Source organism: Lottia gigantea (assembly GCF_000327385.1).
Source record: "Lottia gigantea unplaced genomic scaffold LOTGIsca_81, whole genome shotgun sequence".
Taxonomy (NCBI): domain Eukaryota; kingdom Metazoa; phylum Mollusca; class Gastropoda; family Lottiidae; genus Lottia; species Lottia gigantea.
The window spans coordinates 114,283-128,869 of record NW_008710694.1 but is presented as its reverse complement, the minus strand read 5'-3'; the positions used below and the strand labels follow the sequence as shown (position 1 = coordinate 128,869).

Sequence of the window (14,587 nt, the reverse complement as noted above, 5' to 3'; positions counted from 1 at the left end):
GTATTAAGGAATTAACTCCATACTTACGGGCAGTGTTGTAAAAGTGCTTCTTTAGATTCGTCAGCTTTCTGAGCAAATTGGGCAAATATGTCCCCACATTCTTTTGCTCGTTGTTTGGGGTTTGGTGGACATTCAGCATAAGTATTACTAATAACTGAAAACGAGAAAGAAATTTTATTGTAGAACGACTGTCGAGGTCGTTTTCAATATATAATTGTATTCCCGAAATTTTCCATGGTTTGACTCAAATGGGCTGCATATAGTGTCTCTACGTCAACAAATCTTATTTTAGATATTTTAGGATGGTCGTTGCAATACATTATTTAATTGTACTTACATAAAGAGAAGGCAAAAATCAAGGAAGTCGTCAACATGGTGGCAATCACTACACAACCATCCAACAACTAACTTCAGAATTCTTCACTTTCAGACTATATGATACCTAAATTAGCGGAAATGACGATAGGTGGGCAGATAGAAGTGTAAGGAAAGGTCCAATTTAATTTGCCAATTAATTATCAACTTGACATTTATAAGGGGTACGGGTATACCTCTATTTAATGTGTTATACAATTACAAGTATATAGTTCATATTGATTTGAAATGTCAGAGAACGACAGATGATGGGGTACAAGGCCAATGCCATTTGTTATAATTTGCCAAATCAGAACTCTTAGTATTGACCTTGAACTACATAAACATAAATTTCGAAATTCGAGTCTTGTAGGCACACAGTGGGGTTTCTGAGGGACATCCCCCTCCCCCTACCATACAAATGGTTACTTTAGTTTTAGCCAATATGATTTGTATACGTTTGTTCCTTAATATGTGTCAGAATGCACCAAATGAATTCAATTTTTTAAAAATCGTCTTGGGATCTGCCCCCTATTTGTACCCTCAGTTTCCTTAGGCTGGTGCCGCCTCTGAATGAACAATAAGTTCATAACGACTCAATTGAAATCAATTTTGACTGATATTAGTATATTCTGGGCATTGGCTAGTAAACTGCTTATGAAATTTTATATAAACAATATAACATCAAAAATCACTAGCCCCTTAATTATTGACCTTTAAAATCTACATAAAAAATATAGAAATTCTTTTTAGAACTTTGTATGCACAAAGTGTATATTAAGTCGATACGTTCTGCATCGAGTTCAATTGAAATTAATCAAATATTTTCATCAGTTAAGTCCCTTTAACTTTTCAAATTCATCGGTCAAGTCGGTATTTATTTATAATGGCATGTTCCTACTTGTGTGTTGTGTTTTGTGTTTGTTGAGCAGCTATGATGAGTGTCGCGTCATGCAGTGTATGCTTACTCTTCTAGACAACTGATACCATTTTTCATAATGATATACTTACTCACTTATGATTGATATACTTCCTCATATTAAAAATTCTTTAGCTGCTACCGATGTGGTGCAAGTAGTCCTATATGTTGTTTTGGATTTCGGGTTTCGTTTTGCAACTCGGATGGTTAGTATTTTTTATTGGCGTGTTTGATGTATAGGATAGGCTTTCTGAATGTTTCTGAAGCTTTGCATGAAGATCATAAATTTATTTAAGTTATTACCCTTGCAAAAGCTTTATTCTATTAATTTTGTCTTTTCTTCTGCGTAAATTTGTTCTTATTAGCGTTCCAAGTAGATTTAATTCAAAATGGACAAATTGAGATGGAGGTATCAGTTTATGTCAATGAAATTTATACATGCGTTTGTTGTTGGGCTTTCACTTCCCAACTTGATGTGAAGTAAATTGTTGAAATTTCAATCAATTACGTTATTTATGTGATTTCTACTCCTTAATATCGCTTTAGGATTTGCATACAATAATATTAATCCATAGTAGATTTAAGTTTGTGTACTATTAAAATGAAGATAGCGAGGAGATAACAATCAGATAGGTCAGAGAAACAAAGTTGACAGAGTAATATGTATCATTATAATATTATAATGATATAATTACACATAATAACCAGCTGGTGATATTTCAAACTTACTATTTCACAATGCTGATGAATTGTTTTGTAATAGTGTTATAGTGGTAAACAAAAACTTGGCATTTTGAAAGTAATTTGGCTAAAGCTCAAGCTTTCATGTTTGGAATTGCGCAAGCTCCATTGACCTTACACAATACTAGCCCATTCTTTATTTATAGTGGTTAATGTAATGTAGTGAGTGTTAATAATTGTGAAACATTTAAGTAAAATGTTAGAATCAGACACCCTGCTCATTGTAAAAATCAGTCAGATGTTTTGTCTTCCACCTAATTCACATGAGAAGATGAGATCTATGAACAATCAGTGGTCTACCTGTGTCTACCTTCAGTCATCCTTACCTGTTGGATTCTGAGAGCAGAACATTTTGGCCAAGTAGTGATTGCTTGATAATACAGCGGTTTAACCAGTGGCCAAGTAATAATGACCTGTTACTACCAGTGGTCCAGTAAGTACTAGTGGTCCAGTAATAACTCCCTGGTACTACCAGTGGTCCAGTAATAACAGCCTGGTACTACCAGTAATGCTCTAATAGCAATAACTTAGTATAGTATAACCAGTAGTCCAATAATAATGACCTGGTTATACCAGTGGTCCAGTAATAATGACCTACCATTAGTCTAGTAATAATGACCTGGTACTAACAGTGGTCTAGTAATAATGACCTTGTACTAACAGTGGTCTAGTAATAATGACCTGGTACTAACAGTGGTCTAGTAATAATGACCTGGTACTACCATTGGTTCAGTAATAATGACCTAGTACTACCAGTGGTTTAGTAGCAATAACTTGGTATAACCAGTCGTCCAGTAATAATGACCTGGTGCTACCAGAGTAGTATATGTCTTTTCGGATATGACGCATTTCACTTCTGCGCATGCGCAGCTTTTTCAATGCATCATATCCGAAAAGACACAACTGTTAAAATGTATTATAACAGACTCCCCAAACTGTATTATAACAGACTCCCCAAACTGTATTATAACAGACTCCATATAAATTACACAGACAAGAATCACTAATAATAATACAGTAAAAAATAACCGCATTAAAAATGTCTTTAATTTTGAAACACGAACAAAAAAAATTCGAAGGAGACGGTTTCTTCTCTGCGTTAACATCTCTCATCCCCAAAGTGGCCAATTTTGTCTCAAACAACAAATCCCTCATTTCCTCAGAAGCGCAAGCTCTTGGATCTGTGGCAAAAGCAGGAGTAAATATTAGCGATGCAGTGAAAAAATCTGACGAACTTAAAGAACTGCAGCTAATAAGAGAACTAAGAAACAAGAGACTAGAACGACAAGCCCTAGAAAAACAAGGAAAAGGGTTTAAAATCATTGGATAAAAAATGGCAAGCAAAAATTACAGATTGGATCCAATCTTTCAATTGTATGATCCGATTCAATATTCGTTCAACAAGAAGAAAAAGGATTACGTAATCATCTCACCATCGGTAGGGACAAAGACCCAAATAAACGACGCAGGAAGAGTTACCTTTGAAATTAATTCGTTGTCCAATTGGTTGCTGCTTTCCGATGCCCATTTCCGATACGATTTCAAAATCAAAGACGCCACTCAGAATCGAATTCCACAAACCAACACGACTTTAGAAAACAACTTCTTTCCGTCTTTATTCAGCGAAATGGTTTTGGAAGCTGGTTCAAATCCGATAGAGACCATAAAACACCCCGGCGAGTTTGACACAATGTTGAAAATGGTTCTGTATCCCAAAAACTACGATTCAGTTTCGGGATGGATTCCCGATGTCGGTGACGGAGAAGTTTTAAAAGAACCGGTCAGAACTGTAGCAAATGACGCAGGCCTTGCTAGGATAAGGGTAGTTGCTAGAAACACACTGGAAAGAGTGACTCGCGGAGTAAATCACGGATTTGAAAAACGAGCGCTTCAATACAACAATGTCGTCGAGAACAACAGATGGGGTAATTACGTTAATTGGAAGTTGTATCCTTTATTTGGTCTCTTGGAACACAGAAAGGTTTCCATAGGTTTACCGTATAAAATTCATTTGCAAAGAGAAATCAACGACAACAAGATATTCTTTGGTGAAAACAACTCTGACGCTAAATTGGAAATAACGAATATCCAACTTTACATACCGGTAATCACTCCTTCCGTAGAAGTGGAAACGAGAATATTCAACTCTTTAACCAAAGACATCGAAATTTCTTTTCTTCGTCGTAACACGGTAGGTAGCATGACTTTAACGGGAGAATCCACCACGTGGCCAATCACCAACACCGTCAAACCAGCGAGATATCTAATGGTCGGTTTCAAAAACTTACCAGACTCTCAGACAAACAACAACAACATTTTCAGAGTGGCATTGAACCATACTCAAGATCCCATCATTCGCAAAGTTCAAGTCAGATTGAACAACGATAATTATCCCAATCAACCTTTAACAATTGATCCTTCCAAAAAAGATTACAACGAATTGTACAGCAACTATAAAAACATGTGCGAATTGTTTGGAAATACGCCTCAGTTTGAATACACAGATTTTTCACTCAATCATCCAATCTTTTGTTTCGATCTGTCAGCTCATCAAGAAGATCTTTTCAAAACAGGGGTAAACATAAATATTCACATCGATAAAACACAAGGAGATGTGACCGGCTACTGTTTATTGCTGGAAGAAGCAAAACATTTGGTTAAAATATCAGATAGAAGAATGATAAGAATTGAATAAAAAAAACACCCTTTAAAAATGAAACCAGAAACTTTAGTCAAGAAAATAATAGAAGCTATGGAAACGAATTCGTCGACTCTAATAACTTACAACGGTAAAAAAGTGCACATAACCCAAAAGATTATCGATAAATACAATTGCAAAGTCAGAGACGATATAGACTTGGAAAGAATTGATGAGAATTTAACTAAAAAAGGTGGATTTTTACCTTTCTTACCTTTAATCTTTGCTGGTTTAGCTGCAGCCGTTGCAACTGCTGGTGGAGCTGCTGGGATAGCCAAAGCTGTCAACGATAAGAAAGCTGAAGCCGCTGCAAACGCCGAAGCACGTAGACACAATTTGGCAATGGAAAGAGGAGCACGAGGAGGTTCGAGAGTAGGAGATATATTAGGGAGGGTTAAAGAATTCGGACAAAGATTTGGCGAAGAAACCAAGAAAACCGTTAAAGAGGGATTAAGCAAATTAATAGATAAAATCGACACCGGAGAAATGAAGGTCAAACACAAGGGCGACGCCATATTTTTTAAAAACATACGTTCGGGCGAGGGGATCTTCCTTTCAAAGTATAAAGGCAACGGGGTGATTTTTGGTACGAAAATGTAATAAATAAAAATGGGAAAGAAATTTAATCATTCGGAAATATTTCCTAATAACCCAATGCTCATGTGTATATGCGGTAGTTCAGGTTCTGGGAAAACTCATCTCACTTTTAACATGTTGACAACACCAAACCTTTTAGATTTCGATTCTCTGTATATCTACACAAAACACCAGAGCAATCGTATTCCTCAAAGCTTTAGAATATTTACCAAAGAAAGATGTTCAAGACATATTTCAATATTACGAAGAAAACGAAGAAGAGGTGGAAATAAAAGATATCATAGAAAACTTCATTAAATCAAAGAATCCATCTTTCAATCCAACGGATATAAAAGTTTTTCTTACGAAAAATGTTAATGATCTAGACTTGTCTAATATTGATAGCAATCGAAAGAACTTAATATTGTTTGACGACTGCGTAGCGCAAAGAAATCAAACTGTTCAACAAGAATCCTTCACCAAAGGAAGACATCACAACTGTCACTGCATATACCAATCCCAATCTTTTTACGGGATGGATTCTATGTTCATTAGAAAAAATGCAAATTGTTATTTATTATTTGAATTAAACGATAAAGATTTATCTCAAATCATTCAGTCTATAAATCACGGAATGGACAGAGATACATTTAAAAAGGTTTGTAAAGCTCAATGGAGAAACCCAGATTCCTACAGACTCTATTTCAACCCATATTAAAATCTCAAGAGGATATTAAAAAGAAATTAGCTTTAGAACCCACTCCTCCTATAGAACCCAAACCGATTGAATATAATGGTATTATAATTAGGACATTAGATGATATAAAACGTCTTTTTTCAAACCCTGACCCAGATTTACCAAAGAGCATTTCACCAATCGTTGATAATCAAGGTTTATTGTTTAATGGATTTAGAATAATATTTAGTCCAAATTCCCCTTTATTCAAAATCGACACAAAAGACTTTATATTTACATTAACGAGAGGGTTAATAGATTTAATGAATGGCAAGGATGTTGAAATTGCCGATTACAAGGATTTAGTAGCATACTCAAATTTCTACATGCGATCAGAAAATCAGGACCCGAAACAAGAAGATTGAAAACAGTTGAAACATATTTAAATAAAGTTATTCCTGATGAAGAGAAATCAGACGATTATGCAGAAGATTATCCACCAATCATACAAGAAATAGACGAATTCGATGATATGGTGGCATCTGGACAAAGCATAACGTTTTTATCCGACGACAATAAAGAATTGCTTAATAGATTAGAAATAATATTAGCGGCCATGAAAGAAGGTCATCGATCGGACAGACAATACAACGAAGTCAATGCCATATTAAAACGACTTTTGGAGAAAGAAATCATCACTAAAAAAGACTATATAAACGTCATTAAAAATGTCCAATAAAGAACAATTGTTCGTTATCACCTCGAATAAACCAAACATCAAATTGTCTCTAGACTACGAGTATGAACTCGATCGCAATAAACAGTACGAACTGGGATTAAAGTATTTCTCCGTTTGCAATTCCATAAGAAACATCAACGAAAAAAAACAATCAACTAAAAATATCGACGGATAACGGAGTTACGTTCGAAACCATAAGCTTACTACCGGGGAGCTACGAATACGTAGCCATCAACGATTACCTATCCGAATACGCAGGAAGCGTGAACGGCAAAAACAATATCGAATTCGAAGGTAATTTGAATCTGAACAAAATAAAACTGATCTTGAGAAATAACAGTCAAGTCGATTTCAACGTAGAAAATTCGTTGAATGCGTTACTAGGGTTCGATAAACGAATATATGCGCAATCGACATTGGCGCCGCACAAGGCCAACATCGAGAACGATATCGACGTGATCAACATTCACTGTAATTTGATCAACGGTGGATTTTTCAACAAGCACAAACGTCAAATCATATACAGCATACTGACTTTTACGGTGCCGATAGGATACAGAATTATAGAGAAACCGTTTCAAACGACCTATTTACCAGTCAATTCTTTCATGATCAAAGATATAAATCTGGAAATCAAAGACGGTAAAAACAGGTTCATAGACTTTGGCAACGAAGAAATTGTCATTCAACTTCATTTAAAACAATCTTCATTCTCTTCTTGATTAGAAAGATAATCGAAATCATCAAATTCATAGTTTTCGTCAAAACTATACTCATCTTTGTCGTTGTAAGGATACATAATTCCTTCACTGTTTGGTGGTTTTCTTTTAACATTATTCAAATAACTTCTAAAAACTTTAGTTTGTTTATCATTTGGAATAACTACTCCATTGGTGAAACTTTTTTCTCATGGTTTATTAAATTCGTTCGACACATCATGTCCGCTTGCTAACTGAACGTAATCTTCTACACTTATCTTATCATTAGAATAACCTTTAAACGTTTTCTTTTCTTTTAAGACACCATCAGAAGTCAAAACGATGTTGTATTTGACGTTTGGTGCTAAATATAAACCAAATATAATTCCACCGTCACCGTAATCGTTTTTACCTTTGCAATAGTCTTTTTCGGAGACCAAACCAGCTCTGTTTAGTTTTTTCCAATTTTTGGATGAAATGTACAAACTATCGGTGTCGGTATAGTAAATTTCGGGTTTATAAAATCCATTTATGACGTGAATGAAATTGTTTATTATTTTTTTACTGTGAGATAAAACGAATGATCCCAAATGACTAGGTGTTAGTCGTGTAGATTTACTATCTTCGGTCTCTTTTTCTTCAATTTCTGTTTCAACAATATATTGAGTATCATTAATTTTCTCATAGGTTTTAACGCGTGAATCAAAGTTGGCCTGTAAGGTTGCTTCATTCCATAAATGTCTAGTTGTGAATATATCTTTCTGAATTGATTTACCATACAAGGAATTACCTAATAATTTCATGCAATTACTACCCACGATTTTACCTTCTCGTTTATATTTATTTCTTAGATCTCTCAAAATTAAGATATAATCTCTATAGGGTGGAGTTTTAAAATTTTCTTCGTAAACTATACCATCTAATATTCTAATAATTCGTCCACCGGCTTTCACTATTTCTTGAATATCGACCGATGTTAAAACGTCGTGACAGAAACCATTTCTGAACCTGATTTTGTTGCCAGTTTCCTTTTTACCTTCTTTATTCGTGAAAGTGATTTTATCTTTAGCTGGTATCGGTTGGAAGAACATGTTTTTGGGATAGTCAAACCACACTGTTAAAATAGCTGTTCTAGGTCTGAATTTTTGTTTATTGAAGAGTTTCACAAATTCTTTTTCTTCTTCTGGTAGAAACGATCTTCCACTTTCCGCTCTCGGATATTCACGGTCTAAATCCGACATGGCGGAAGCGTATAAACCGTTAGCATCAAATGCCATAAGTTTAGTACATTCTATTATTTTAAGTCTCGAATGAACCTCCGGTTTGTCTTTTGTGCTTGCGCTGTATTCTTTGAATAAATCAATTATGTTATTACTTTCAAGTTCTGTATATATTTAATACGTTACAAATTTCATCCATTTTGTTCGTTTCAAATGATTTTCTATTTGCCGAAACTCTTCCTCCTTTAATAGATCGTCTGATAAAATTTCTTATAAAAGGATTTGTGTGCGAATAAACTTTTTCTATATTTTCTTTTTCGGTATGTTTCGCAACCATTCTAGTAGTTTCATACCATTCTTCTTCCACCATTTCTTTATCGTAATGATATAAATAATACCAACCCTTTAAAGATAAAGATGGAGCCGTTAGATTATTGGACATATTCTGGTTTACAACTTCTTTCGTGACTTGGTTGTATTTTTTCAAACAAGCTCCCAAACAGAGAGTGTCTCTCTTGACGTAAGGTTCCCATTCGTGTCTCAATTCCTCCCAGTTGTCTTGCGTGTATTTAGCGATATCTACGTCGGCAATCTTTCTCAAATTCGCGGGAAGATTGGAAGAATTTCCCCATGCAGCCAAACTAGAGGATTCGTGTTGATAGGAACACGTGAAATTAATATGTTGTAAATAATTACCCTTTATTTCTTTCTGTCTTTTCCATTTTTTCTGTAAATCTTCATCCGTGTATGGATTAGATAAAGGAAAATATAGAATTCCTCTGGGTGTTTTTAAAGGGCAATGCGTTAGTTTTTTTGCATTTTTAAGCACGATCCAGTTGTCGAATCCACTGCCGTTATGAGAAATTAATATTAATCTCTTTCTATCATATTGACCTAAATATTTCAACATTTGATCTATGCAATCTGTACCTACAAATATTTCTACTACATTCATTAGTTTATCATAAAATTCTTCTGGAAGGGGATCTGATGACTTTAAATCTGGAAAGAGATTATTTATTCTGTTTAACATTTTTCTTACTTTTTCTAAATTAATTAAAGTGCAGGCATAAGGAATTGCTCTTCGCGTGTCTTTTTCTGAATACGTTTCGCAATCCCAAGCGAATAACGCATCATCACTCATACTCGAAAGCACGTTTAGTTTGAGGGGTGAAACCTATGTTACTGCGTTGTCGTCTCTACACGTTTTCCACACCTGTTCGTAATTGTCTTCTATTTCTTGAATTCCCAAACTTTTTTGGCTTCTTCTAATCAAACAGAAATGCGAGTTGTGTAAGTACAAAACCCAATCTAATTCATCGTGAACGTCTCTGGGGTGAAAATGTCTGTTTTTGGGATCATAAATTTGAAACGAAGTGTTGAATTTCTTGTTGAATTCATTCATTCTAGCACAAGTCATCACTCCTTTTCTATTTGCTTTTGAAAACCCGTTGGTGTATTCTTGAAATTTACACGTTAAATCTTTGTTCAAAACACGATTGACGCATTTGATAAAACAGTGACCATCTGTAGGTATGTAACAATTTTCGCCTTCGTATTCATTGATCTTTTTACGCAGATCAGTTCCTCCTCTACCAACTCTCGATCTTTTGATTTCTTGGAAATTGTCTTTCATTAAAATTATTTTTCCTGTAAAATACCAATCGGAAGCATCCGATTTTTTGTCCATATTTGAAAAGATATTGTGAAAGGTTTTGGCATTGAAACCGAGGAGTGACATGTATTGTCTGTGATTCCCTTCCTCGACTATCTCTCCATCTATTTTAATTTGGCCTTTGAATGTTTTAAATTTATCAGAGATAGCCTTGATAACATCGGAAAATAGGGCGTTTTCTATCAATGTTTCATCGTGTTCGATTTTATTCATATTTTTTTAAGTGTATATTTTTGATTATTTCTTTATTTTGACCGCTGATATTTCTGTATGGAATTTGTCCAAAATTTCGTTGAATTCTTGTAATTCATCAACTGTTATGTTCTTGTCTTCTCTCGATCTTTCGAAAAAGATGTACAATTGATTAAGATACATATTCAAGATATCCGTTTTCTTTTTATAATGAGCTTTCTTTTTGCTCGTGAAACCTAAAGTGATGAGACCGCAAGAAGTCGTTTGAACGGCTGTTAATGCAGCCAATACGGTTGGGACGATGACCGGAAGCATTAATCCACCAGTCACGGCCGTTGCCACCGTTACTCTTACCGTTAGAACTGTGCTCGCTGTTTTGAAAAAAGAATCGATTCTACTCCATGTTTTCCTGCATGAATTGTACTGTCTCAACTCTATTTTCAACTCTTCTTGTTTGTCTATCATGTATTGTTGTCTGCTTTCGAGTTCCATTTTTTAAGTCGTTAAATTAAGTGAATTTCCGATAGATAGAACCACGGAATATCATATAGAGCGTGCTTGTTTGGCCTAGCATTATTATATTTGCGGGTATTAAAAGTAAAAACATTTACGCGTACTAACGACATTTCTTTTTTCGTATGGTCCTCTTTAAGATGATAGGAATATTTTATTTTTTCTTTTTCGATGTTTATCTTGGCTCTAGAAATAAAACCACCACCTTCAAGGATGGAGTCGGAACCTTCGGCAAACGATATATGTACTATAAACTCTCTTTCTTGTTGACTTTTATGAACATCGATCGAGGTGTATTTTCCACCTAAAACAAAATACAGTTTTACGTATTCAAAGCCTGTTGTTCGTAAAAACTCGTGACTGCTCGATTCTATTGGTCCGGGTACGTATACGGGTATTATAAGTGATGGTGGAATTTTGACAATGTTGGTTAATGGTGGATTTTCCGTCTCCAATATCATATCCAAATCTTTGATTCCAATGATATCCTTATCATTTTCCACTTCCATTTTAAAGGTGTCTACATATTTACCATTTTTCGTTTCAATTTCCTGATCCCTTTAATCAATCAAACGTATATTCTCTTCCAAATTACCATCATTGAATAATGAAATATGTTTGACGGCCTTACCGGTTTGTTTGAAGACTACTTTATTGACTCTAACCTTCATGGGAAACTCTATTTGAATCAGACAATTACCTCGAAAAGAAAACTCTTGAGTTTCGCCGATATCGAATACGTTTTTAGGTTCTCCGTATTCGAGAGAACCCACTTTTATTTCTGCTTTGAATCCGTATTTGTTTGATTTATAAATTTGGTCTTTTCTATCGAAGACAGTGTCACTTTCGAATGGAAGATTGAAATAATACGATTTGTCCGTGACAATAGCTTCTAATTTGCTCAACTTTCTCTCTTGTCTCAAAAAATCGTCATGAATTCTAGATACCAAAAGATTGACCTGTTCTTTAATATAATTTTTCATATCATCTCGAAATTTATTTTGAAGAAAGTTTTTAATCACACCCACTTCTTTTTCTAATTCGTCCGTGATTTTAGTATCCAAAGCAGTCAATTGTTGTTTCAACGTATCTTTGTCAATGGGAAGTGTGTTAATTATATCTTGAACATCTGATTTTTGCTTCGCGATCTTTTCGTTCAAAATGGATATCGAATTTTGTAACTCGGTTTTGTCCGCGGTCTTGTCTAGTTCTGCTAGCAATTCGCCAAGTTTTCTTTCCAAAGTGGTTAGTTTTCGTTTCAATCTATCCTCGTTTACATTTGGGTTGTCTATTAAACGTTGGACGTCTATTTTTACCTTCGTAATCTTATCGTCTAATTTAGATATCAACTGACTTGTTTTATCAACTTGAATAAGACGTTTCAAACGTTTTTAACTCTTGTTGTAGTTTGGGTTCGTCCACAAGATTTTTAATATTTCGTCTGATGAATCTTTTCACGTCATTTATTCTATTTTCAACATGGTCCTTATCTATTTGAATTGCGTTTATTTGATCCAGTAAATATTTCTTGTTCACGGCATCGTTATCGTTTCCTGGAAACTTTAAATTAGGTATTTTGAAATTGTTCATATCGATATCCCCTTGTAAGGTGTCTCCGATTTGATCCACGAAAAAAGGTTTCGCTTTGTTTCTAAACGCCGTAGAACTCATGGGATTTTTAGATTCTAGAGGTAAACTTGTTTGCCATTTTTATTGAGTTAAATTTATTATAATTTCTTCAAACTTTTCTCCCAAACTCAACCGATATAAAACCCAAAGCGACAGCTGACCACACAGCTTTTGTCCTGGTATTTGAATTTGAAACGTGGAACATTTGATTGGTTTGCTAGTCAATTTCGTTATCTCTTCTGTCGGTTCTAGACCGAAAGAATCAAAGAAATAAAAGTTATTCGAAGAATCTTTGTGTAAAGCAGAGTGATGAACTCCTTTTTGATCCGACGTGTGAATGTTTGTGATGGCGTAAAATTTACCTTTCTTGTATTTCAGTTCATCAATTTCATCTCGCATGCAATAATAAAACGGCGAGACGTTCAACTCCTTGGCCCATTCCACAAGTTGAAAATTTGTGGTCGTGTCTTTTCCGTATTTATCGAGAAACGCATTCATTTTTTGAGTTGATTTTTTTTAGGTGTTTTTCGAAGTAGGCGGAAAGTATTGCTGAAGACCCAATTGACGAAATATATACGTAGTTTGTGTTTGAAAAAACTTGTATAACATTCCGATAAAACACATTCAGTAATATTTTGAAGATAAATTTACATTTAAATTTAAAAAATCTTAATTTAAGAGAGCGTAAATGCTTGTCGACATCTAAATTTCTTAACATTTCATCTAAATCTTCATTTTCGAGATTCATTTTTAAAAGTCAGTTTTTTGAAGTTCATTTTGATAAAACCTTCCTATGATTTGTTCTTTGTCTTGATCGATCAATTCATACGTGGGAGGTGATGTGTTGTTTACTTTATCAACGATGAATATCTCGTTAGTCCAATAGCCGACGTAACCTTTCTGAAACAATGATTTATATTTAAAAATACGAACTCGATCTTCAACTTTGAATTTGGGTTTAATATTCAAATTGCTTATCTCGTTTTCAAAGTTGTTTCGAGTGTTGACGGACTTTATGATATTCGGGTTATTAGAGGCTTGGGATGGCGTCACACCTATAGACGAATGTATTTTGTTATTGTATTCGTCGACAACAACCGGTAATATTTTAAGCCATTTTTGAGATTTCAATTCCGTGAATTTCTTGAATAATTTGCTTTTAAGAGTCCTGTTGAATCTTTCTATCACTATGGCTTTACCTTCGTTATGCGTGCTGTAAATTTCAAACCCCAGAGATTTCACATTTCTGTTGTAGAATTCGCTTCCTTTATCAACCCACAACTTTAGGGGTTGTCTGTCGGATTGTTTCATTATGGTTTCGAATGCTTGTTTGACAGTCAGGCCCGATTTGTTTTTCAAGGGAAAGACCCAAGCGTATCTCGTGTATATGTCGATCACCGTCAAACAATACTTGTACCCTCTCTCGACTGGCATGTTGATTAAATCGGCTGACCAAATTTCATCTTTATCAAAAACTTTGACTTTGAGGTTTTTTCGAAATTCTTTGTGAATCTCTTCTGCTATGCCCATACCCAATTTCAATTTTGCCTTCAAGAGTTTTATGATAAGAGCCCTTTGTAATTTCTCTTTGAAAGTGGGATCGGGAATATTTTCGAGTTCGTCTATCATTTGTTTGTCTGCTTGGTGTCTGAATGTCACGTCTTTATTTCTGTACAGTATGTCGTATTTGAGCGCTGCTGCGTCAACTCTATTAACGGGTTCTTCCCCTGGTTTGGGAATATCATTTTCGTCTAAACGCAGATCTAACCTAGTGCCTGGACCTGTATAATTGTGCCCTGGGAGATGTTTTTCTCCGGGATATTTTGCCCATGGGAATCCAGGAAGAGAACCCAATGACTTTTGAATGTCTCCCGCACCGAAATACGTTTTAGGAGGATGGACATTTATTAAAGACATATTTGTTCAATAAACACCATATATTTTTAATACGAAAGAT

The 14,587-nt window shown here is 34.8% G+C and overlaps 4 protein-coding genes across 4 annotated transcripts; 1 reads left to right on the top strand and 3 right to left on the bottom strand.

Moving 5' to 3' along the window:
* Window positions 1–4,727: 4,727 nt before the first annotated feature.
* On the top strand, window positions 4,728–6,703 carry LOTGIDRAFT_168969 (hypothetical protein; the record flags this gene model as incomplete). Its single annotated transcript, XM_009067265.1, has 3 exons — window positions 4,728–5,204; window positions 5,449–5,946; window positions 6,434–6,703. 3 exons carry the CDS (start codon window positions 4,728–4,730, stop codon window positions 6,701–6,703), a joined length of 1,245 nt encoding a protein of 414 aa, XP_009065513.1.
* Window positions 6,704–7,610: 907 nt separating this feature from the next.
* Window positions 7,611–8,642, bottom strand: LOTGIDRAFT_168968 (hypothetical protein; the record flags this gene model as incomplete). The annotated part of the gene is made up of 1 exon (XM_009067264.1): window positions 7,611–8,642. The coding sequence occupies one exon, from the start codon at window positions 8,640–8,642 to the stop codon at window positions 7,611–7,613; it is 1,032 nt and encodes a 343-aa protein (XP_009065512.1).
* Window positions 8,643–8,778: 136 nt separating this feature from the next.
* LOTGIDRAFT_168967 (hypothetical protein) lies at window positions 8,779–9,765 on the bottom strand (the record flags this gene model as incomplete). Its single annotated transcript, XM_009067263.1, has 1 exon — window positions 8,779–9,765. One exon carries the CDS (start codon window positions 9,763–9,765, stop codon window positions 8,779–8,781), a length of 987 nt encoding a protein of 328 aa, XP_009065511.1.
* A 1,796-nt stretch (window positions 9,766–11,561) lies between these two features.
* On the bottom strand, window positions 11,562–14,547 carry LOTGIDRAFT_168966 (hypothetical protein; the record flags this gene model as incomplete). Its single annotated transcript, XM_009067262.1, has 2 exons — window positions 11,562–12,367; window positions 14,163–14,547. 2 exons carry the CDS (start codon window positions 14,545–14,547, stop codon window positions 11,562–11,564), a joined length of 1,191 nt encoding a protein of 396 aa, XP_009065510.1.
* Between the last annotated feature and the right edge of the window lie 40 nt (window positions 14,548–14,587).